Source organism: Tiliqua scincoides, chromosome 1, assembly GCF_035046505.1.
Source record: "Tiliqua scincoides isolate rTilSci1 chromosome 1, rTilSci1.hap2, whole genome shotgun sequence".
Lineage (NCBI taxonomy): Eukaryota > Metazoa > Chordata > Lepidosauria > Squamata > Scincidae > Tiliqua > Tiliqua scincoides.
Genome location: NC_089821.1, coordinates 32815377 through 32841553, shown reverse-complemented (window position 1 = coordinate 32841553; position 26177 = coordinate 32815377). Strand labels below are relative to the sequence as shown.

Sequence of the window (26177 nt, the reverse complement as noted above, 5' to 3'; positions counted from 1 at the left end):
ACTACCCACTATGAATGACACAGGAGAAAGACTTGAGCTTAATGTTTTCTTTCATTTGTTTCCAGCTTTCACAGTTGTTAACACAGATACTAATGTTTCTCCCTGCTCTTTTCATTCTGGATACCACAAATACCCATCTTCCAATAGCTCTGTTCTGGCTCATCATCAGGAAATTCCAGTTACATAAAGTTGTCAGTTTAATTGCATAATAATAGTCACATGAAGAAATTCTAAACACCAAAGCTCAGTGGCTTATTGAAGTAGTGACATTCAATCTGAGTAGGTTGGTCTCCCTTTTTTGTGTTCTTTTTTAAGTTCAGGTCACGGCAGGTAACAAACTAGTTTGAACTAAACCATAGTTCCCTGAGTTTGAGTATAACATAGAACTGCAGTTTAGTCCAAACTCGGAGCAAAAGCTTTTGTTCTGTCATGCATGATAAGAGGGACCATGGAGTCTGTGGCAACCTTAAGGCTAATTTCTGTGGCAGGAAACAATGGTGACATTGGAACCTAGCTTTAGTATTATAAAAGAACTGAAGAACAGGAATAATGCTGTTCTAAACAATCAGTTTCATTCTTCATTGTGATAGGCGATAATGAAAACTTAAAAGAAAATCCACAACAGTTACTGTAGTGTCTTACCAAGGTGGAGTGGCCTTGAAGTTCATCAAACTCTAGTCAGATGATCTAAGTGTCATTTATTAATGTGCTGTTACAAACAAATAATACCCAACTCTCAGTGTTTTGAAGACTCTGTAAAGGTGCAAACAAAGCTTTTATAATCTGGATGGATCTGCCCTTTGTAGTTACTCCATAAGACTCATGTGCTCAAGCGGGTGGAGTTGTGGTTACTGTGGGAGAAACTTAAAAATTAATACAGGATTATAGCTGTTAATTTAATTTGCAGAGGCAGATATTATCCCAGTGACTTTCAAGATTGCAACACAGCTTGTTATCCTACTTATCTGACTTCCAGTTATATTATTGCCTTTGAAATGTGCTGCTGCAGTTTAGGAACTCTCTCTGTTAGTCAAAAGTGTCAGACTTAGTACGTGTTACTGTCAAAGGATAACCTGCTTCACTTCAAAAAATAAAAATTCATCATAGGAATTACACTGTGCCCTACAGTATAAAGATTACCTGGCTAGCTGATTTTGAGCTGTTCACATTTGCCTCTTGAGTCTTAAGAAAGATCTGTTAGCTTTGCAGCTGATGACTGTGCACTAGAAGTCCTGCTCTGGACATTTGCCTCTGGTTTTGGAAATGGTGAGATAAGGCAAAAAGATGTAGATGTTTCAATATGGAGCAGTTTCCTAAGGAAATGAAAAAGTAGTCAAAGCACTTTCAGTAATAAGCCTCAAATGTTGTGGATTATGCATGACATTCAATTACTTTGCATGCTTCAGGCGGTCACAATCGTTAGCTTTTCACATGTCCCTTGAAAATCATGAATACTGTATTGCTCAAGGTTAGTTTGGAAGCTTGTAAACATAAGCATTGTTACGTCCTTAATTATGGTTCACTTTCTAAATTTGATGACACTGAAGGCTTGGAGGGCAACTGGACAATGTTCCTAAGTATTTTTGCCTGAAATCTTATTTAATGCCAACAGCTTCAAATATTTTCCTTTTTCTTGCATCTATTTGCATTTAGTTTCTTCTTACATTCTTATGAAATAATAAACACAGAAAGTTATATTTCCCCCTGTGTCTTCAGGAAGCATATTGCGTCATATGTATCAATGATTACTTTCACTGAACCATATTCGTCGGTATAGCCCCCTAAAAAGTGCAGATATGCGTTTTTATTATTTGATTGTTGTAATTTTGTTTCTCCTTTGAATTTAGAAACCAGATGCCTTGACCACAGGTGCAGGAATCCCAGTAGCGGACAAACTGAATGTCATGACTGTAGGTCCACGAGGTCCTCTTGTGGTTCAGGATGTGGTTTTCACAGATGAGATGGCACACTTTGACCGAGAGAGGATTCCCGAAAGAGTTGTGCATGCCAAAGGAGCAGGTTTGTTTCTGAAGCTTTTTTCATTTTTCATTTTCTTTTACTTTACATGCTAAAAGTAAAGCATTTAGTACAATATTGGTCTAAGTGTGTTATTGTGTTCTAAACAAAAAGAACAGGAATCAAAAGTTGTCCGCAGTGCGTAATTGCCTGTAATGATTTTTCCTCCAATTTTCAGTCTTACGTGTTCAGTCTTATGGCCTGACTGTTTTCCCTTACAGTTGCAATGTCAAGCAAATTGTATATAAATTATGAAAACAATCTATTGAATCTTTGACTTCTGAATCCTGCCATATTTTTGACTAGCCATTTATAAATGTATATCAAGTAGCACAGCTAAGGAAGTAAATACAGATTTGTAGTACCTGTAGCAGAAACTTATTTCTTAACAGTCTTTTCTAATTTATTATCCGTTCTGTAGGTTGATTGCATAACTAAGTATATAGGCCCTTACCCAGATATCCCTGAACTTAGAAGCAGCCCATATACACATTGCTGTGCACAAGAATCTGTTAACGTTAGATGTTGTAGGATCCCAGGTTTGTCCCAATGTGAGCAGGTTGCAAGAAACAGCATATACAGCAAAGTACTTTCAAGCAGCAGTTATATTTTGAGCAAGGGATATCACAAGCAGAGTAGTCAATAAACAGTCCCAGTTTAGCATGAAGATCAGGCAGTCCAATGATAACAAATCCCAATCAGCTTCCCACAATACAAAGTCAAGATCCAGTCCACGGTCAGTAATCACACATATACATACAAATATCCAGCCTCCACAGTCACTGGCAGCAATTTCTCAGTTATCTCCAACTACACCCCTACCACTGCACTGGAGACTCAGCATACTAACCCTTAAGTAGTTAGATCAGCCAATCATTGCAGGCTTGGTAACACCCAGGGTGTGTCTGTCACAGGTGCTTGTTGATTTTGCTAACTCAGCAGCCTGCACCTGCTCCTGGACCAATTCGTTAGCTGTGTTTCTGTTTCACTCAGAACCCAGAGCTAACAGAATCCTTCCATTAAATAGATGGTTCATAACAGTGGTAATCAGCTCTTGGAGAAGAGGAGGGCAGGAATTGCTATCTCAAGGCAGGTGAATGGAACTGTCAAAGCTTACAGTGCAGACTTTGTTCATTGTTTCATTCTTTGATACATAATCAGATTTCTTAAAAATCCCACACTACACCCTTTTGCATGTGTGGATGCATTCTAGAAAGATAATTCACACATAAAAGCGTGAAATCACCCTTGCTGATCTAAGGGGAAAATTTGTGTTTGCAGTATTCAGGCTAAGAATTGCTTAGTTCCACAGGCACATGATTGCTTTGAACCACTGGCATACCTAGAGAGGTGGCGGGGGCCAAATGTCCCAGGGCACCACCTGAGGGAGCTGCTGTGACCCTCTTCCCCACTGCACATTTTTTTAAAAACAGGTCTTTGTGGGCCTTTTCAAGGCCTCCTGACTCCTTCAGAGGGCCTAAAAACATCACTTTGGTTTTTAGTGCCTGGTTGGGGGTGGAGTGGCATGAGGGGTGGCAACATTTTGTGGTCCTGGCCCTGGGCAGCATAGGTGCCAGGATCGCAATTGCTTTGAACTTGTGTTTTTTGACCAGCAGCTCCATGCTATATGACAAAATGCTTTTGAAACTGAGAGGAGTTTGGCATAGAGATCTAATACTCAAAGGGGAAAAAAGTCAAATATTCCATAGGATTACAAGCTTTTGGACAAACCCAAAGTACGTTTTGACTATTTCTTTCCAAGTTATTTAATCAGGAGAGCACCAGTATAGATGGAACAGAGTTGATGTTCTATCAGATCTACTATATGAGAAAGTTATAGTACTTTAAAAGTATAAGAGCTTGGTAACTATCAGATATGGTAGCTAGTGTATGACAACTTGGGGAGAGACTCCCCCCACATAAAATGAGAGGATGCATTGCTCTGCTGCAACTTTGCTCTGCTGCAATAGGCTGTAGAATATGTGACATATTCTACAGCCTATTTTCTCATGCAGAAATCAGACACATCCAAATAGGAGATGTAGCATGCAAATCTGTGCATATTTACTCAGAAGTAATTTTGTGTTTCTGTTCCTCTTCAGTTCTGAATAAAAGCATCTTTATTTTTTCAGGTGCTTTTGGCTATTTTGAAGTGACTCATGATATCACCAAGTATTGCAAAGCAAAAGTATTTGACCAAATTGGGAAAAGAACTCCAATCGCTATCCGATTTTCCACTGTTGGTAAGGCTTTTTACAAACTGTTAAAAATTAGAAATCTTGTATAAAGGAGCATTCATTGAATGTGTCTGCTTCTAATGTGCTGTATCTGCGGTGGCATCTCTTGATGCTTTCGATAGATGTATCTTTTATTTTTCCTTTTTTTAAATAAAAAAAATAGACTTCCTCCACTACTTAATACAGGTCTCAGTACCCTACTGCTCCCCTGCATGGAGCAAATAATTTTGCCTGTTAAGTAATTTCATTTGCTGCCACAATCCAGGCAGAATTCAATTTTGATCCAGAATATCCAGATTCCTATGCCAAGCTTATTTGAAATTGGTTGTATGGTCACTGCTTGTCAGTTCTAAACAGTAAATTTAAAAGAAATAAAGAACCCCCACCTCCCAGAAGAGGCTGCCCACACTGTGTCAGAATGCCTTTGGGTTTTTGGTTTTGTTGCTGTAAACTGTGTCAAATCAGGACGTTACATTGCAAAATCTCAGCAGGCCAAAACAGGAAGTGGTGGTTCAATATTTTGTGTGGTTCAATATTCAGTTTTTCTTTGAATGTTGCAAAAAGGTAATATCTGCATATGATCGGCACCAGCTTTGTCTGTGAAGATGGCCTATATTAGGTGAAAATTGGGAGCACAATTGTTGCATAGTTGACGTAGTTATGTGAGACTTTTTCATAGTTATGAGATTTTCAGAAGACTTGCATTAAACCTAAAATGCTTCCCAGTAGCTTTTAATTGAGGTATATTGTGGGTGGGTTATATAATTTAATTTGGGGGGGAGCTAAAATTCCTTCTCATTTTTGATAATATGGAATATTGCTTTAACATCCCAGTTGACCGGTTTTTCAAGGAATATGCAGGAAGGGATGAAACTCAACCAGATAGTTTTATTGAGAGGCAGGTTTTATTTGTGACATTTTACAGTGGACCTGAGGATCATGTGCAACCATTTGTTTTTATGAATTTCGTTATCAAAGCCTAGATAAAATACTGTATAGAGGTTGCATCGTTACACACATTTGCTGTATTATATAATTGGAATGTTATAATTTTGTAGACAAAGTGAGGGTTAATTAAATAATTTTATCCATTCATGGTCATGCTTTGTAAATGATTTGTATTTTGTATTTGTACATTATGAAATGTATTTTTCATAAATACAAATAATTTTTCAGAAGAAATGTTTATGCTCAAAATGGTATCAGTGGGAAAAGGTATTACCTACAACAGGCTTCTGACAACTATTGCTTCTTTGGTATTCATTTTATAAATGTAAAGCTTTGTTTTCTAGCCGGAGAAGCAGGCTCAGCTGATACAGTTCGTGATCCCCGTGGCTTTGCAATGAAATTCTATACTGATGAGGGTAACTGGGATCTTGTGGGAAACAACACTCCCATCTTCTTTGTTCGAGATGCAATGCTAGTAAGTATCTGGTTTGTGTTCTTAGATGAGATGGTGATCTATATATTCACGTGGGTGCATACAAGAATTGTAGGAATAGATAGCAAAAAGTTGGGAGAGAAGTAAAATAGAGAAACTCTGTCTCTGTTTCTCCTATGTCATTTGAAGATAGCAATTGCTTTTAGATATTTTATTTCAACCTGAGATTTAGTAATGAATCCTGCAAAGGTTAGAATATTTTAAATCCTATTTTTTTCCATTAAAATCGGTAGGACTGAGATGGAATGTTAGTTGAATCTTGCCTTCAGAGTCTATCTTCTGCTGTTTCCTATTTAAGTTTACACTGTTTGGTGAGAATAGTGCAATCAAAATAATGCAAGATAAAATGGAGAACCTTTAAAAGGGCAGAAATAAAATCTGTTTCATTTGTTAAAAGCAAATTCAGGTAGTCCTTGACATAGCAATAGTGTTGACAACACTTTAAAAAGTTTTCATATTTATATCCTATCTCGTGGCCAAAGATCCCCTGGGCAGCTGACAATAGGACAGTATTGAATGCATCTGATCTTTAAAGAGGACTGTAACTGCATGCAGGGTAAGGCAATCGCCTACTCCCAGGTTTAAAAAAAAATATTGAAAACGTTTTTAAAATATTAAATTGAATATTAAAAGAGTTCTGATTATGCAAACAATTAAACCATTCCAGTTGCTCTCTCCAGCCCCCCCAACCCACCCTTTTACCAAGACCTATAAGAGCCCTTGTTTTGGCTTTTTACTGTTGTCATCTCTGTTTTGTCTGGACTGAGCTTCAGCTTAAAGCAGCACTTTCTCAGCATTTACAGTATTTCAGTCTGTTAAAATTCACAATAAGCATGGGTTATCATACTGTCAGAAGACCTTGACAACTACAACCTTTCCTAAAGGATTCAAGCCTTTTCCTGTTTCACCTGTTTAAACATAATTTTTCTGCCATCATCACAATCAATTTAGAGATGTATGAATCTTGTTTTATTTCAGGATCAATTACTATTTGAATTACTGAAACATTTTCAAAATGAATTTATAGGAAGCACAAGGGAATGTATAATAAACCCAATGGTAATTTAAGTACACTGACTTTGTGTTCTCTGTATTTTTGTTTGAATTAGTTTCCTTCCTTTATCCATTCCCAAAAGAGGAATCCACAGACTCATCTGAGAGATCCGGACATGATGTGGGACTTCTGGAGCCTTCGACCTGAGTCTCTGCACCAAGTGAGATTTACCATGTTTTGATTCACCTAATGAAGTTTTCATTAATTGGAAACAAATGTTATTTTTGTTCTCTTATATCAGTTTCATGGATGATCTAGGCCAGGGGTGCTCAAACATTTTGGCAGGAGGGCCACATCATCTCTTTGACACTGTGCCAGGGGCTGGGAACCAATTAATTTGCATTTCAAATTTGAATAATTTTACATAAATGAATACATTAGAGAAAGAACATATATGAATGAATGGATTTTACTGAGCTTATTTACAATACATGCGAGAGCTGTGAACAATTTGCCACACACTTCTTGCAGTAAAAGCATACTGACCAAGCCAGCCACACATGGAGACATAAGTTGTTCAGAGGCAATGGGGTTTTTTAAAATTACACCCAGGGAAAAGCAGAAGAGATGTGAACTGATGCACTTGGGACAATCATGGACGTGCTTTCGCCAGACATGCAGTCCAAGCCAGAGAATCCCGTATGATCACAGCAAAAGAACAAGCATTTTAAAAATCACAGAGGCAGGCACTGCAGGGCAGGTGTGCAACTTTTTTAACCAGGATGGGAGGGGGAGAGGGAAACACAGGTTGATCCCACATGAACACAGCAACAGACAAAACACGTTGTGCTAAATTCCATAGAGTTACGCAAATACGCTGCAGCCTGGCACTTGGGGCTGGAAGGAAACTAAGGCAGCTGTTATCAGTCCCCTCCCGTCCTCCGCTCCGTACTCAGCCCTCCTGTTGCCAGCTGTCCCACTTCTTTCACAGGTGAGATGCTGAGCTTTTAAGAGTCCAGCCCCATGCTTGCCTACTCAGAAGTAAGCTCCATTGGAAACGGAGCAAGGCATCAGCACAGGGCAAAGGAGGCAAAGGTGTGTGCGACTTTCAGTTCCCCCACCCAAAAAGTTCCCGCCACCCGATTCGTGTTGAGACAAATCTGCAGATAAAAAAATCCTTGGATAATTAGATTGCACCTGTACATCCAAAAGGAATTCAGTTGCTAAAAATTGTGCTGTGGCCAATTGTCAGCAAGACAGTGTTGCCTGTGGAGGATGAAACCATTAGTATGAGTATCTACTCCTTGATGAACCAAGATTGCAGCAAACTTTATTTTCAAATTGAAAAATAATCCAGGCTATCTTGAGATGCTAATATCCCCATAGAGCCATCCATGCATTTTTTTAAAGGAATAATATGCACTCCAGATATCTTCCTGATAGACTGTGCTTTGATTGAGGTTATATCATACACAAATTTTGTTAAGAAACATGCTGTAAACCCAGATGTGTCTCTTGCTTTTGTCATTGCCTTGAAAAATGTACATTGTTTCAGAAATGTTGAAAGCACCTATTGGACATTGTGTTGTCTTAACTGGCATCCAAAACACTGTTGCATGTCACAGGTTCTTGTATGCCCATACTATTTTGCAACATTTTAATTTTTTCAAATGTGGTGTTGACATATGTATGATTTGGCTATTGGTCAGCCCAATGACTGAAAGCATATATAGTCTCACTGAAACAAATGGCAGGTGGCTATACGTTTCTACTTACTTACAGTCCAGAATATGAAGCAGTGTTTTCTTTCTGATATTAATTCCACAAATCAGTTTCGTTGGGTCGGCTCTTTTGACACAGAATGAGGGTTCAAAGGATTTTCATGCTAAGAATGTACTATAGTTGATTGTGCAGAAGAGACCATAGTCTATCATACAAAAGAACCCAGTTTAATTTGCTTTGGTTTACGTGATTTGTATAGTGAATGAAGGGCAGCCTGTATAGATTTCCTGTTGCTTTATATTCAGGTGTCATTTCTGTTCAGTGATCGTGGCATTCCAGATGGACACCGTCATATGAATGGCTATGGATCACATACTTTTAAGCTGGTAAATGCTAGTGGAAATGCGGTATACTGCAAATTTCATGCCAAGGTAATTATTACAATATTTCCCGTTTAGAAGTTTGTATACTGCATAAGAGCCTATGCTAATAAGTCAGGGTTACTAGGAGAACAAAACCTGGTTCATCTAATTTTGAAACCATTATCTCCATTCTTATTTGTTTAGTTTTTGTAATATAAAATAACATTGGAAACGTAGCATTGCATTTCTAATTTTGTAAGGTGTTCATATGTTGAACATAAGAAAAGCCTTGCTGGCTCATACCTAAGGCCTGAGGTATTCAATCTGTACGTCCCGCCTCCCTAGTGAGGCGTGACTAGCCTCCAGATGCGTCGCCAGGCATCTCAGGGAGAGAGGCTGCTCTGCTCTGCTCCACGTGCTGCCTGCTGACTTGCTGCTTTTCTGCAGCTGTGAATGAGGTGGGTGGGGCAGCATGAGGCTGGGAGGGAGTGTGAAACATGGTGGGGGGAGGTGGGAGAGAAGGCTGGCTGGGGAGGCAGTGGTGCCGCATCTCATCATGGAGCTCTCTCCATGTGCAACCTCACCCCAAGGACTACATTTCCCAGTGTGCCCCTCGCCCTGGGCATCCTGGGATTGGTCAAGGCTGGAGGAGAACATAAGAACAGCCCCACTGGATCAGGCCATAGGCCCATCTAGTCCAGCTTCCTGTATCTCACAGCGGCCCACCAAATGTCCCAGGGAACACACCAGATAACAAGAGACCTTATCCTGGTGCCTTCCCTTGCATCGGGCATTCTGACATAGCTCATTTCTAAAATTAGGAGGTTGCACATACACATCATGGCTTGTAACCCATAATGGATTTTTCCTCCAGAAACTTGTCCAATCCCCTTTTAAAGGTGTCCAGACCAGATGCCATCACAACATCCTGTGGCAAGGAGTTCCACAGACCAACCACACGCTGAGTAAAGAAATATTTTCTGTTGTCTGTTCTAACTCTCACAGCACTCAATTTTAGTAGATGTCTCCTGGTTCTGGTGTTATGTGAGAGTGTAAAGAGCATCTCTCTATCCACTCTGTCCATCCCCTGCATAATTTTATATGTCTCAATCATGTCCCCCCTCAGGTGTCTCTTTTCTAGGCTGAAGAGGCCCAAACGCCATAGCCTTTCCTCATAAGGAAGGTGCCCCAGGCCCGTAATCATCTTAGTTGCTCTCTTTTGCACCTTTTCCATTTCCACTATGTCTTTTTTGAGATGGGGCGACCAGAACTGGACACAATGCTCCAGGTGTGGCCTGACCATCGATTTGTACAACTGCATTCTAATATTAGCTGTTTTGTTCTCAATAACTTTTCTAATGATCCCAAGCATAGAATTGGCCTTCTTCACTGCCACCGCACACTGGGTCGACACTTTCATCGACCTTTTCCACCACCACCCCAAGATCTCTCTCCTGATCTGTCACAGACAGCTCAGAACCCATCAGCCTATATCTAAAGTTTTGATTTTTTGCCCCAACGTGCATGACTTTACACTTACTGACATTGAAGCGTATCTGCCATTTTGTTGCCCATTCTGCCAGTCTGGAGAGATCCTTCTGGAGCTCCTCACAATCACTTCTGGTCTTCAACACTTGGAAAAGTTTGGTGTCACCTGCAAACATAGCCACCTCACTGCTCACTCCTGTCTCCAGGTCATTTATGAAAAGGTTGAAGAGCACCGGTCCCAGGACAGATCCTTGGGGCACACCGCTTTTCACCTCTCTCCATTGTGAAAATTGCCCATTGACACCCACTCTCTGTTTCCTAGTCTTCAACCAGGTCTCAATCCAGGAGAGGACCTGCCCTCTAATTCCCTGACTGTGGAGTTTTTTCAGTAGCCTTTGGTGAGGGACCGTGTCGAACACCTTCTGAAAGTCCAGATATATAATGCGTTATCCATAAAAGTTTTTACTGACTTGTCTTTAATAACAATTGTAAGTTTATCCATTTTCCATCAAAACTTCTTGCTCTTGACATTGATCCTGTTGTATATCTTCTAATCTTCCCTCTTGTGTTCCTGTTCTTTAAATTTCTGCATAAAGTCTCTTGCCTTTTGAACCCAGTCAGTAGTTTGTACCCAGTTTGTATCCAGTCAGTAGATATTTTGTTGTCTATAAACCTGATCAACTTCTGAGCCAATGATTTGTTCATCTATTTGTAAATACTGAGCTAGAACCTGTACCATTTGTTGTCTCAAATCCTCTCCAACTTCTTCGGAATTCTTTGGTACGGCGCTTAGTCTCAGTGTTTTTTCTTGATTTGCTTGATCCATCAAAGTTATCATATCCAATATTTTTTCTTGTTCTGAACTCAGGACTTCCATTCTGCAGTCAGTGACATTGACTCTGTTCTGGATCTCCTGTTTCTCTTGTTTAATATGTTTGACAGATTCTTCCAGCTGAGCCATATCTTGTCTCAATTCGAATTTCAGGTCTTTAAGCTCTTGTTCATCCAAGTCTAATAATAATAATATAATATACAGTATTTATATACCGCCTTTCTTGGTCTTTATTCAAGACTTTATTCAAGGCGGTTTACACAGGCAGGCTTATTAAATCCACGCAGGGATTTTTACAAATTGAAAGAAGGTTCTCTCTTTCAAGAACCACCACATTCAAGATGTTACGCTCCGATCTGGTTTAACATTCTGGCCTCCATCCTCCCACGCTCCGAGCAGATGGAACAGCTTAGCTGCAGCTTGCAGCTTGCAGCTTCAAGGTCGCACGGTGCCGGTGGCCTCGAACTGGCGACCTTGTGGACCTTGTGGATGTTAATCTTCAGGCAAATGGAGGCTCTACCCTCTAGACCAGACCTCCTGCCTCCTGTCTATTTTAAATTTTAACTTGAAACTGCTGAAACAGGTATTCCAGAAATTCCACATTAAGTTCTCTCTTTGGAGTCTAGCCGCCCCGCAAAAGGAGCAACCTCCAAAGAGTTGTAGGTAATCTCTTGTTCTCCCTTTGATCCAGGGAATTCCTCAGCTGCAACCTGTCAACAGCATCTGGGTTTAAGTCTCCTGGAGCTTTCCTGAGCAGGAAAGTTCAGCCTGCCATGTTAACTCCCCCACGTGATCTCCCCTTGGCCATAACTTTTGATAAAATGGAGACATTTCACTCCTGCTTGTTTCATTGCATTCTGCTGTAAATTACACATTGATTACATCATATATGATATGATGGTGGTATTCCTAACAACCGTGACTTCCATGATTTTGGTCACTAGTGGTGGCACCTCGGGTGGCTATTTATGCCGCTGCACTTATCCACGCTTGTATCAAAAATGAAAAAGCTGCTTATGGTAGCATACACATGCCTTTATACCAGCACTACCAATCCATTCATTATATAGGGAGAGAATATTGCACTATTAGTACTGGGTCTACCCTTCTGGATGTAGGCTCTTTCCAAAGATAGCAGCCTTTCTATAGTAGACCTTAGCACAAAAAAGTCTATTATTAGTATCCCATTATTAAAAATTCTTATCTCTGCATTTCAATATTTGTAGACTGATCAGGGAATCAAAAACATTCCAGTTGAAGAAGCAACAAGACTGGCTTCTGAAGACCCTGACTATGGCCTTCGTGATCTGTTTAATGCTATTGCTAATGGAAACTATCCATCTTGGAGTTTCTATATCCAAGTCATGACCTTTGAACAAGCTGAGAAATTTCAGTTCAATCCTTTTGATTTAACTAAGGTAAATATATTTTACATTCCCTGGTATAATGTACGTATATATAAAAGAAAAAAGTGTGTAACTCTGGAAGTGAAAAGTGTTAATTTTTTCTTTCACATTTTCTAGATTTGGCCTCACAAAGACTATCCTCTCATCCCTGTGGGAAAACTGGTCCTAAACAGGAACCCTGTCAATTATTTTGCTGAAGTGGAACAAATGGCTTTTGACCCAAGCAACATGCCCCCAGGGATTGAACCTAGCCCTGATAAGATGCTACAGGTATCATCCTAGTCTGTCTTTAATATAAACACAAACTCTGTAAATCTCTGTAAATGTTCCTTTAATGAGAAATGACAAGACATACAAAATCTATGCCTAGTTAGAGTTTTTAATTTCCATTCCACACTTTTCTTTCTTTTTGGTTTTTGGTCATGGGTTTTTTTGGGGGGGAGGGGGGTGTCTCTCTTTTCTTCATCCCACTCCAATAAGATGTTAAAATATTGAATATCCAGACAAATTGATTACAATAAGAATGATAGCTATAACTGCTAGCAAGTTTAGGATATAATTGGGCTGAGTGACTTTTGGCCCAATCCAATTGCCAGAACACTCATTATGGCATTGTAAGTACCTTTATGGCTGTGGCAAAAGTCAACAAGCCATTTGGCATGGCATGGCTGCTGCCGCAAGTAATTAGCAGCCATCAAATAGCATTTATTCAGTGCTCTCTCCTCTATTTTTTGTGTAAGTTGGATGCAACAATTTTTGGGGTTTGTTCAGTAATGACCATTTAATTAGAATTAATAATGGTTCACCAATGAAAATTTTCATAGTGCTGTATGTATCATGTTTGAGGGGAAAGATTGTACAGACATCCCCATATATCTATGGGGGATACATACCAGGGCTCCCCCCCCCCACGAATACGGAGGAACTCTATGTCCACTGCCCTCCCCCCACCCATTAATGTCATTTAGATGATTACTGTTGGCACCAAGCAAAAATATTTGTTCCTTTTACAGGGCGCTATAAGCATGTGAACATATAGCATAATGTGTAGGCAGACAGCCTGAATGCTTGTTTGGTTAGTTGGAGACTAATCAAACATTAACAGAAAGCAGTGCTTCCTGTTGATTAACAGGTTGCTTCCTCAAGCATTCAAGCTGTCTGCCTGTACATCATGTTATCAGTTTGCATACTTATATTGTTCTGTAAAAGGAAGAAATATTTTGACTTAGGTGCCAGCGGTGAGCACTGAAACAATGTTGGTGATCATGGAGGGAGCGCAGATAACCAGATCCACAGATACAGGGGAACGTCTGCATACAGTGCTGAAGGGAGATGATATTTTAACTCCCCCAGTATGGTAAATTCGAACTGTGTTGAATCTTAGTTCGAATACAGCTTGGTGAAATGTTTGCACAAGAGCCTTGTAAACTTTGAAACTTACATACTTCATTCATGTTTCATGCCATAAATTATCTATAACAAATTTTCAACCATATAACTAGAAACTTTGTGTTACTGGGCAGGATGAACATTAGGAAAATAAATCATTCTCAAATATGCTGAGTTGAGATAAGCAAGAGTCAGAGAAAATGCATGACTGTCTCGTGGCTAAATATGATGGTGCTGTGAGGAGTTTCCTTTTTGTTCAAGTTGCTGCTGGCAGCACTAGCAACTTCTGTGGTATAAGCTTTTAAATCAAAATAATCAACTTTCAGATATCTTGGGGATTACAGTCTCAGACTAGCCATAATTACTTTGGGAAAGAAGCAGGCCTAAAAACACTTGAGAAAGGGAGTCAGAATGATACTCTTGATAATTTCCTGGTTTCCACTGAATTTACATAGTTGTTATTCCTGATCCTGCAGGTCAGCTTTTATGTTATGTCCTTATGGTCACTGTGAGCTTATAACTCTTCTCCTCCCTGTTGGTGCTCAGAGTAGCAACAACTTGAAAATAATATATATGTTTGTGATCATTAAAAGTGTACAGCAGGAAGTATGGGGCAGCAGTTTGATACCAATCGAAGAAAAAGTCGTCCTCATCCTTTTTGTTTTCATATATATTTTAGGGTCGCCTGTTCTCATATCCAGATACTCACAGACACCGTCTGGGACCGAACTACCTTCAGATTCCTGTAAATTGTCCATACCGAGCTCGAGTGGCCAATTACCAAAGAGATGGATTTATGTGCACCACTGACAACCAAGGTAATTTGCAATATGCATTTTAGAAGCAACTTCAAAACAATCTCAATAACAGTTCCATTATATACTTTAAGTCTTTGATCTGATATCTCACCATGTTAGTGGCTAGTTAGCAGTCACTGTTTTCATCCTTCTAGCAGTGTTTCTCAAACTGGGTCGGGACCCACTAGGTGGGTCACGAGCCAATTTCAGGTGTGTCCCCATTCATTTCAATATTTTATTTTTAATGTATTAGACTTGATGCTACCATGGTATGTGACTGCACTTGGGGAAATGATACAGATCTGTACTTTTAACAATGATAAAAATTGGGACTTACTCCTGGGTTAATGTGGGTAGGATTGCGGCCTAGGACTGTTAAAAATTTTCCTGCTTGATGATGTCACTTCCAGTCATGACATCACTGCCAGTGGGTACTGACAGATTCTCATTCTATAAAGAGAGTCCCGGTGCTGAAAGTTTGAGAACCACAGTTCTAAAGCATAAATGCTTCTTGTTAGCCATACAAATGTGTAAAATTGTTTTATCAAAAATTATGTTCTTATTATAGAGATAGCGTAAGCTTTTTGAGTATTCTGCTAGATCACACTTGGAGTATGGATGGAAGGGGTTTTAAGTATAACAGGAAGTGAGCACTTTCCCTGGGTGGTTTCATAGCTTTCAGTAACTACACACTGAAGACACCCTGGTCTACCGCTCCACCCCAGAATTGTCTCCTTCCAGTCAATCTCACAACTTCAAGTACTTCTCTGGTGTTTCGAATTGGGTGCTTCATTAGCATCTGGAGATCAATATGTTCTTATTTTTATTCAGAATCTGTCCTTTCTGCATTCACTTTCCTTACCCACTAACGGCTTTGGTATCCACCCTGCTGATCAGGCACATCACCTTGATTTTCTCCATAACACCTTTTCCCTTTGCACCTCTTCCTTTTTCCGTCAGTCACATTCATGTTGGTTCTTCTTTCACAATATTACAAAATTACGAAACGGTGGTGCATGGCTTAGTCAGTTCTTACTTCAGTGACTGTATTTCTCTGGTCTCCCATTCTTCTCTGTTCTTACCTCCATCCCCTCATCTCTGTCCAGCACTCTGGGCAGTAGAAATAATCTGCCTCTTGTCACCTGCACTATGCTGTCACTTGCCCCTGACAATCCTACACTGGTTTCCTGCCCATTCCTGAATCCTGCATAAGCTTGATGCCTTCAAAATTCTCAATGGCGCTCTTCCCGTTCATATCCTGACACGTCCTTGCCTTTAACCTTTGCTGCACTGCACATAGCTGTCCTAAAGTATATCCTTCCCTCAAATAACTCTGCCCTTTCACTCTTCCTGCCCCTTGTGCTTGGAGCCACCACCTAGAATTTGGCCAGGATATCACTTATCTCCTTTCAGTTCCTCCTGAAAACTGCCTTTTCCTTGAAGCTTTTGGCCCAGTCCCTAGACCTCATACTTTTTTGTAACCAAGCCTAAGCACAGGTTTGGATGAAATAATTGCATATTCTTCATCAGTCTTTTAAAATGGTGACCTGTTTCTCTGTGGAGCACTTGGTGCGTGCAGTAAGTCACTGGCATCTTACAAAGTTACAGGTGAGGCATGGTAAAAACCCTTAGGCCACTTTCTCTCACACTCCCCCTTCCGTATGTGCATTTGCAGTAGTAATATTTTAATTTTGTTTCTAGGTGGTGCTCCAAACTATTATCCAAACAGTTTTACTGGCCCTGAGGACCAGCCTAATTTGAAGGAGGCATTTGCACGTGTTTCAGGTGATGTTCAGCGCTACAATAGTGCCGACGAGGACAATGTGTCTCAAGTAAGCACAGTTGAAATGCTTAGTTATGTTACTTTGGAAATGCATACATAAATTGACTTTTGAAGTGGGGTGAATGACAGTCAGCATTCCCTTGCAGCATCTGTCAAAGGCCTGCTCTGAAAGCGGGTTGTAAGTTCTTTGATACAGTTTTGTTTTGCAATGACTAAGCCATGACTGCTCTCCTTTTTAAATCAGTCTTTTGCAATCCCATCAGTAAGTTTGGGAACCACAGACCTGGGTCATGGTGCCCCACAGCCTCTTCTTCCCAACTCAGCCAGAAGCTGCCACCTTGGCTCTCATGAGATCCTAGATGGCAGCACCCAGGAGAGTAGGTAGGAGGGGCCACCGGGAACATCCCACAGTGCCCCTGTGAGTGCTGCCATGGCCTAATGTATCGTGATGCACATTTTGGGAACCCCTCATAGATTCATAATTTCCCCTGCTGATGGATCCATGTCAGCCCTTGTACAAGGGGAAAATAGTCCAAGGATCTTATTCTGACCCCTAAGACATGTGATTAATACCCGTAAACAGGCAGAACTTCTCCAAACTTTTACCTGAGAAACTTTTTCAGGGATGGGTCTGCCTACCTTAGAAATATTAGTAACAGAAGCTGAAATCACCAGTGAGAAACTCCCAGACCCATTGTTTTTGTTTTAGAACAGTGTTTCTCAAGATTTGTCTTCTGCCATACCATTTCACATAGTCCACCTATTCAAAGTACCACCAGAAGTAACTAGCAATGATATCATCGCCAGCTTTACCTCCAGATTGGGGGGCCAGATGTGATGTGACAGACTTCAGTAAGAGGCTCAGAGTGGGCAGGAGGGCTTTTTTGAGGGCAGAAAAGCATGCTTTGGAGCTCTGCCTGCTGGCCCAAGCTTCCTACCTCTGTTCATTGCATTGCATTCCTGGTCTCACTGTCAGGTGGAAGGGGTCTCACGAGTACCATCAGATACCACCTCAAGTACCACTGGTGGAACCTGTACTACTGGTTGAGAAACACTGTTTTAGAAAACACGCTGGTTGTTGTACAGTTCAAATTGTACCCATAACTGGGAATATTTAATATTTTATAAAACATTTATTTTAAAGGTTCGAGACTTCTATACTAAAGTTCTGAATGAGGAAGAACGTGCAAGACTCTGTGAGAACATAGCTGGTCACCTTAAGGATGCTCAGCTTTTCATCCAGAAGAAAGCTGTAAGTGGTAGACTATATCATTAGCTGATTTTTGGTTTACACTGTGATGTAAATGATGTTTTACATGTTAGTGCGATACCATAGTCTTTCGAGACTGAAGGTTCCCAACTACTACTACATGTTAGAAGATAAAGGTGCACACAACCATATTTTGACACATGAAATAAAACATGAAACTGGAAAAACATGTTCTGTTATTAACAGATGATGATACATGACTAGTCAAACCTCAGTACTTTTGCAGAGTGCTACAGTAAGAGCCATAATAGGCAGACAATGAAAGAAGATTCCTCCTGCCGAAATCTGTTGAACTGTGGGAGTTCATATGTTCCATGTGGGGCTCAGTCCTATGCATGTCTACTCAGAAGTAAGTCCCATTGTGTTCAGTAGGGCTTACTCCCAGCAAAGTGCACACAGGATTCCAGCCACAGTTGTGTGGAAAGCTCCCCATGTCTGCTGAATGTTGTATCAATGATTCTCGAACTTTTAGCACCAGGTCCCACTTTTTAGAATGAAAATCTGTCAGGATGTGATGTTGTGACCAGAAGTGACATCATGAAGCATGAAATTTTTTTACAATCTTAGGCTCTAATCCTACCCACACTTACCCAGGAATAAGTCCCATTTACTATCATTGTTAAAAGAAAATACACAATAGCCTGTTAAAAGAAGAGATCTGTAACATTTCCCCAAATGCAGTCACATACTATGGGAGCATCAATTCTAATATATTAAAAATTATTGAAATGAATGGGGACCCACCTGAAATAGGCTCGTGACCCACCTAGTTGGTCCTGACCCACAGTTTGAAAAACATTGCTATAGTCAGATGGGAGAAACTAACATTGATTTCTACCCAGCCATTGTTGAACTCAGTCAGGACTGGGTTTGATGAAGTTTTGAGTCACCGCACTAGTATCAGAATATACTGTAAATGCTTTAGTGTAAGGACAGAAGCTAGACCTGAAGGTGGATTTATTATTATTTTTTTGCCATTGTAGGTGAAAAATTTTACTGATGTTCATCCTGATTATGGTGCATGTATTCAAGCCCTCCTGGACAAATATAATGCTAAAGGAGGCAAAAAGGTATGAGAATTATTTCAGTTCAACTTATATTTTTGCCTTCTATACAATAATTTGAAGAACCATGTCCTGGCACAATTGGTTAGTAAATTGCAGAAATTTGGAAATATACAATGGGAAGAAAGGATTCCTATTATTCAATGTGACTACAGTCTTTGAACGTTTATAGAACTGTACGGTGTCCTTTGAAATTCTGTTCTCGGTAGGTACTTGGTCTGACCATTAATTAGATTTGTTTTCCAGCTTTGAGGAAAATGTTATTTCATTCAGTGAAAATTCTTCTCTATCAGATGTGTCCAACAGCATACCGTGCTCTTCCTTAAAAACATTCATGACTTAGAATGCAGGATAATTGTATTTGTACGTGTGTAGGGAATAAACCCTTCAGATATTACAGAAAATCCTCCTAAGCATCTCATAACAGAGAAAAATATATTTGCAAAAATATTTGTCAATAAGTCAGTAAATATCACTTTCTTAAGATAATCTCTTTAATTGTTTTAAGAAATGTATTCTAAGAAATTCTTTCTAAAAGTACAATGGCTATTTCTATTTTTAATTATTTTGTCTTTTTTTCTAGGATTGTATTCATACCTATACACAAACTTCATCTCATCTTTTTTCAAAGGAAAAAGCTAATTTGTAAATGACGCGATCCGTAATTACTGGATCGCATCAATGCTCATTTTGTCCTATGGAATTTATCTCCGTCCAACTGGAAAATAAGCTATGGATTACCTTTAACAAATGTTCAAGTTTTACTGAAGAATCTCTTGGGCTAGAAACTGCAGTATCAGAGCATTAACAATTACGTTTGTGATTGAAAGCAAATTCAGTGATAACCATATGCCTTTAATGTTACCTGTCTGATTTTTTTCAAGCTAACTCTGTTAGCAATAACTTTTTAAAGTGGTTTTGCTGAATTATGACTAAAATAACTTCTTGTTTACTTTTGCAAATTTAATCTGCATTGTTACGTTTTTACTCATTTAACCAATTTTACATTTACTTAAGAGTATTTGCATAATTGTGTGACGATCTTTCTCTTCCTAACACTAACATCATTGTTGCAACCAGTAAATAAATTGCTTATTGCATAGCTATTAACATAACGTAGAAGAAAATGTAAGTTCCAAAAAGTATACACTGTTACATAATCACCTCTTGATTTAATAACAACATTTATTGTGTTATTTTGCATAATGCATTTGAAAACCACTTGTATTAATTCCTCTTGGAAAAGAATAATCTGTTAAATACAAGTTTTGAACTTGTGCTGGTGCTAAATTTTTTTCTTGCCCTTGTTTTAATCTTAAGTAGGATGGATTGTACTTGGAACAATGGATTTGAAAAATGATTTTGGATCATATTTGCACTGCAGCTTCTAAATAAAAGAATTATAATAAAATGTGTGTTCTCTTTGAAGTTGTATTTGATTCACCAGAACTGCTGATGACATAGTCATATTTCCTTAGAACTAATTGTGAAGGCTAGCCTAGACAGGATAGGGCCATCATTCATGTGTCTGCCCATTCACATGTAAGTTGGTAGTACAACTTGGGCATCCCTTTTCTGGAATTCTAAAACCGTAACTTTTTTGACCACTGACAGACACCACAAGTGGAAAATTTCACACCTGATCTCATGTGACAGCTTACACAAAATGCACAAAATTATTTTTAAAAATATTGCATAAAATTACCTTCAGCTATGTACATAAGGTGTATATTATATTAAATTAATTTTGCATTTAGACTTGAGCCCCATCCCCAAGATATCTCATTAGGTATATGCAAGTATACCAAAATATGGAAATATCCGATATCCAAAACACTTGTGGTCCCAAGCAATTCGGATAAGGGGCACCCAGCCTGTATCTATAATAATAGGAGCATATAGGGAAGAGATGTTGTTTCCCCTCCCTCTAGTTGGTTGGATTAAGCACTTTCCAGCAGCCCACAAATTCTCTAATAAAACAGTGATGGCCTCAAACAATTTCCAGTTTAGCTTTCAAAGGGGCTGACATCAGAATAAAGTTCTGCTTCTCACTGTGTGTGTGAGCAGTACCTTCTGCCAGTGGCAGTCCTGGGGGAATTGGGGGTGGGTGGGAAGCCCTGGGGCACCAAGCCTGTGGGGGCAGCGCCACCACTGCCACCTGTGGAGCCTTTATAGGGGTGGGGGAGGCCCCACACAGCATCCTCCAAAAGCCTTCTCTGGAGGGCTGTTGCAGTACTTGCGGTTTTTGTCAGAAAACCAGAAGTGCTATTTAACAGTCCTCCAGAAGTCTTAGAAGGCTTTTGGAGGGTCAGTGGATGTCGCATGAGGCTCCATAGCTGAGGTAAGTCTCCTGCCCTGGGGGGGAGCGGCATTTTGTGATCCTGTGTCCTAGGGTAGCACAGGGGCCAGGTCCAGAACTGCCATTTGCTTGTGGATGGGGAAGATTTCATGCCATACGTATGGTTCATAAATTAGATTAAGTTTATTTTCAACAGAAGTTCCTTATTTTAGTTTGCAAAGTATTTTATAATCTTTTCTGTTTAGTGTTTTGCACATAAGCTACAAGAACCTTCAGTGTATAGCACTGTGGTTGGATTGGATCTCTATTAACAGCTGAATCAGCCATATTCTCAAAGACTTTCAGACTGTTGTGTTTCCCTTCTTGAAATGATTATTTCCCTTTCATGTGTACTAGGTCAGTGTTACAGAAACCATATGGCTGGCTGGGTTGATCTTTTCTCTTACAAATATGATTTTCCTGTAACTATGGCAAACTTATCTCAAACTTGAACTGTGTAAGTATGAGAGAAAGAACTACCAACCTTTAACCTAACCAATATGCCTCCAGTGATTAAACCTAGTCCTGATAAAATGTTTTATATAGGCATGTTTGAAAACAAGCAGTATGACAAGTGACTACCATATTCAGTAATCTAAGATTACTGTTGGTTCCCATTTCTACATCAGATCTTTTTCATACTATTATAGAAAAATTTACATAGTGTCTGAGATGTGGAACAAGAAGACATACTGGAGTTATTGTTAAACGTGAATATGTTACAATTTTAGATAGACTAATTGAACCAACTTCTAAATTTTTTAATATAACAGTAATGGCCTCAAACAATTTCCAAATTGACATTTTAAAAAATCAATCCAATCATCTGAAGCTTTTAAATATTTTAGAGCTCTTAGACATTCACTATATTTATTGAAAAGATTTCTACGCCGCCTTCCCTCTACTAAAAGCAGATGCCCAGGGCAGCTTACAATTTATAGATTTAAAAATAAATAAAAATATCATTGGCATCCTTCAGTCTTGAAAGACTGGTATCGCGCTCTGAAAAGTGGTTCTGGAATAACATCTAGTGTGGCTGAAAAGGCCAATTCGGGAATGGCAATCCCTTCCACACTGGGAGCAAATGTAGTCTGTCCCTGGTGTGTTTCCCTGGCTACAGGCCTTCCTTTTTTGCCTCAGTCTGTTGGGCAAGTGTCTCTTCAAACTGGGAGAGGCCATGCTGCACAGCCTGCCTCCAAGCAGGACGCTCAGAGGCCAGGGTTTCCCACCTGTTGTGGTCCATTCCTAAGGCCTTCAGATTCCTTTTGCAGATATCTTTGTATCGCAGCTGTGGTCTACCTGTAGGGCGCTTTCCCTGCATGAGTTCTCCATAGAGGAGATCCTTTGGGATCCGGCCATCACCCATTCTCACGACATGACTATGCCAACGCAGGCGTTTCTGTTTCAGCAGTGCAAACATGCTAGGGATTCCAGCTCATTCCAGGACTGTGTTGTTTGGAAGTTTGTCCTGCCAGGTGATACTGAGGATGCGTCGGAAGCAGCGCATGTGGAAAGCTTTCAGTTTCCTCTCCTGTTGTAAGCAAAGAGTCCGTGACTCGCTACAGTACAGAAGTGTACTCAAGATGCAAGCTCTGTAGACCTGGTTCTTGGTATGTTCCGTCAGCTTCTTGTTGGACTATACTATCTTTGTGAGTCTGGAAAACGTGGTAGCTACTTTACCGATGCATTTGTTTAGCTTGGTATTGAGAGAAAGAGTGTCGGAGATCGTTGAGCCAAGGTACACAAAGTCAAGGACAACCTCCAGTTCATGCGCAGAGATTGTAATGCAGGGAGGTGAGTCCACATCCTGAACCATGACCTGTGTTTTCTTCAGGCTGATTGTCAGTCCAAAGTCTTGGCAGGCCTTGCCAAAACAATCCATGAGCTGCTGGAGATCTTTGGCAGAGTGGGCGCTGACAGCTGCATCGTCAGCAAAGAGGAAGTCGCACAGACATTTCAGCTGGACTTTGGACTTTGCTCTCAGTCTGGAGAGGTTGAAGAGCTTTCCATCTGATCTGGTCCAGAGATAGATGCCTTCTATTGCAGTTCCAAAGGCCTGCTTCAGCAGGACAGCAAAGAAAATCCCAAACAAGGTTGGCGTAAGAACACAGCTCTGCTTCACTCCATTTTGTATGTCAAAGGAGTCTGATGTGGAACCATCAAAGACTACAGTGCCCTTCATGTCCTCATGCTACTCCCAAGGCAGCTTGCAATTTATAGATTTAAAAATAAATAAATAAATAAAAATACAATATACAATAGAGTAAAAAATAAAATACAATATAACAATAGAAAAAGGAAATACAATGGAGGGAACACCAATTGGAGAAGGGCAAACATACTCAGGAAACTGCTATAGAAGCACAGGAGGCTGACATCTCTAAAGCAAAACGAAACAAAAATGTTTTAAACTCTCACTGAAATACCATGGGGGAGGGGGTAGAACTTAATTCCCCTGTTAAGGAGTTCCATAACTGGCGCTACTACTGAAAAGGCTTGCCCCTGTGCCGCCATCCCCCTAACTTGGGAGAAAGAGGGCACTTGCAGGAAAGTCCCTGAAAATTCTATATGAAAATCCTAGCTTCCAATCCTCAAACAGCTCCACTAGAACTAAGTTCTGTTTGTTCTGGTCTTATTTTGCTAAATTAGGGTGAAACACATATACCTGAATCAGTATGATGAGAACCTAGATAGAACTAATCCATGCAAATCTGATGCATTAGCAACATGGATTCATAATAGCTTCGTTCTAAGCACATGAATTCAACTCCACTGAAGTTTACTATGCTGCTGTCAAACCCACTTTCCATTGCTTGGCAACTACTATGCAACTATACAGAGGAATGCAAGCTGAACATGTGATAACCCTGCTGCCTTTCAGGTGATGAATGTCATGCTGCTAAACTATCCATCATATTGGCAACCTGAATTGCCCTCAGGGCTTTCCATTTTTACAAAAGGGGAAAAGGAAGGTGGCTGCTGGTGCTCCCTCAATCTGGCACCAGTCCTTAGTCACTACTGAGCTCACCTACAGTTTATTCTGCCTCTCCTTTTTATTGATTGACTTCCCTCTCTTCACTGTACTGACTCGAGTCCTTTGGACTGATCCTATGTCTTTTTTTTTTTTCTCTACATGAACATTTTGACTTAATCCTTCATGGAGTCTCCTATTTTCCAGGTCTCTTACAGCAGCAATTTTCAACCCATTTCAAGCAATTTTCAATGTGCCTTGGCACATTGGTGCGCTGCAGAAGGTCCACAGGTGTGCCATGGGAATTTGGGGGAGGGTCATTTATTAGTAGTGTTATCGGGGGATCTGAGACCCCCCACCAGCAGCAAGATGTGTCTTGTCAATTGTCCAAAAACTGATGGTGTTCCTTAACAATTTCAGTGCCTTCTCAGTGGGCTGTGAGATGAAAAAGGTTGAAAATCACTGCTTTAAAGACTAGGAGAGATATCGACAAGTAACTGTATTCTACTTAGCTGCTATAGGCAATCTAAAATGTTATATTTTGTGTTATCCTTAAACTAAAACAATATGTTTATTCCTATACCTCAATGCATGAAGGGATAAGCTAGATTTAATGAATAACAGAACAGAAATGTATGCTATATTGAGACACTTTAGGTTTGGCTGATAATGAACTTGGAGCATTGCTTAAAGTGAATGATAGCAAGCAAAACAGATTGCATGTTCATTGCATGATGAGCATAAAGTCCTTTTTGCATTCATTCAGAAACCCTGACAGCATTTATTAGTCTGACACATGTTGGTGTATCAGAATTGTTCTTAGTTCACAAACCAGCTGGTCTTGAAGAGAAACTCTGAAATGTTATTAGTTGTGATTACAAATGAATGTAACCTTGTTTGTCTCAAAATAGCTTATTATAATGAACTTGGTGAACTATTTCCAACTATTCTTTCTTCAGCCCGGTTTAAGCACTTGATCTCTTTCGTTTATGTGTTCAATTAGCTGCAATTATGTCTCCTTTTGCCAGCACTGTTGAATGTGGCCTAGAGCTGTGTTTACAAAAACCACATGGAAGACAGTTTGATTCACTTGAGGTATTTCCTAGGAAGTTAATGAAGATAAATGAAGGACTAGGTTCACTGTGTAATTGCATTTGGTCTAATCATATGTTGTTTCCCGCTTGTTCTTTCTGTTCCAGATTTCTAGATTGCAAGTTTGGAAGCTCAAGTGCCAAAACCCAAAGAATACCATCTAGGGCCAGCTCAAGATGAAACTTCTGGCACTTGAGGTGGCATCCCAAAAACAGAAAGCTGCCCTCCTTTACCTGGTGATGTGCCAACCCCCATTCTCTGGAATGGACAAGTGAAAGTAATGGTGGGCTAGAGTATCGGAGACAATCTAGTGCATGAGTATCAAACTCGTTTCATACAGAGGGCTGAAGTTAGCATTCAGGGCTCCAGCTGAGGGCTGGAAGTGATGTCATTAAGCTGGAAGTGACGTCATTAAGCAACTAATGGCCAGAAATCAGACCCTGTTCTCATATAGAAACTCATTAACTGCAAATGACAGAAGAGAAAGTACGCAAATCTTGATCATATTTCAAGATTTGGGAAAGCCCAATTTTCATGTGGGCCGCCTTTTCAGCTGTAACACCTTAGTAGCTGAGAGCCTGAGGGCTGGATAAAAAGCTTCCAGGGGCTGCATCCGGCCCCGGGCCTTACATTTGACACCCCTGATCTAGTGCACCACTTTCTTCCACACTTCCTTTTCTGCTCTGTCCCAGAGAGAGACTTGTTCCAGAGGCCATGCCTCAATTAACAAAAAACTCTTGATCAGATTTGGCTACATAGTTGGTAAGGAAAGCTAGGGTTGGGGACACTTCTTTTACATCTCTAACTATTGACTCCAAGTCAAATAAGCTCCAGGATGTGGCTTTTGTTGACAGGTTCAAATTTGCAGTGCAAGCAAGGTCATGGGATTTTCCAAAGAAATGAAAGACAGGACAGGGCAGCTTCTCTCAAGCCAGCCAGCCAGTGTTGCATGTGTGCATGTGTGTCTCTTACAGA

General features: G+C 40.1%; 1 protein-coding gene across 2 annotated transcripts in view; it reads left to right on the top strand.

Moving 5' to 3' along the window:
• The window catches only part of CAT (catalase), a 73884-nt gene extending 54334 nt beyond the window's left edge, over nt 1-19550 (top strand). For both annotated transcript variants that reach the window (XM_066613589.1, XM_066613580.1), the window contains exons 2-13: nt 1848-2019; nt 4149-4259; nt 5546-5676; nt 6804-6908; nt 8716-8841; nt 12319-12510; nt 12616-12768; nt 14567-14705; nt 16386-16516; nt 17612-17719; nt 18721-18807; nt 19385-19550. In XM_066613589.1, coding sequence (XP_066469686.1) covers nt 1848-2019; nt 4149-4259; nt 5546-5676; nt 6804-6908; nt 8716-8841; nt 12319-12510; nt 12616-12768; nt 14567-14705; nt 16386-16516; nt 17612-17719; nt 18721-18807; nt 19385-19450 — 1521 coding nt within the window. In that variant the 3' untranslated portion in view covers nt 19451-19550. The remainder of the gene's footprint in view (nt 1-1847; nt 2020-4148; nt 4260-5545; nt 5677-6803; nt 6909-8715; nt 8842-12318; nt 12511-12615; nt 12769-14566; nt 14706-16385; nt 16517-17611; nt 17720-18720; nt 18808-19384) is intronic.
• Nucleotides 19551-26177: the final 6627 nt, after the last annotated feature.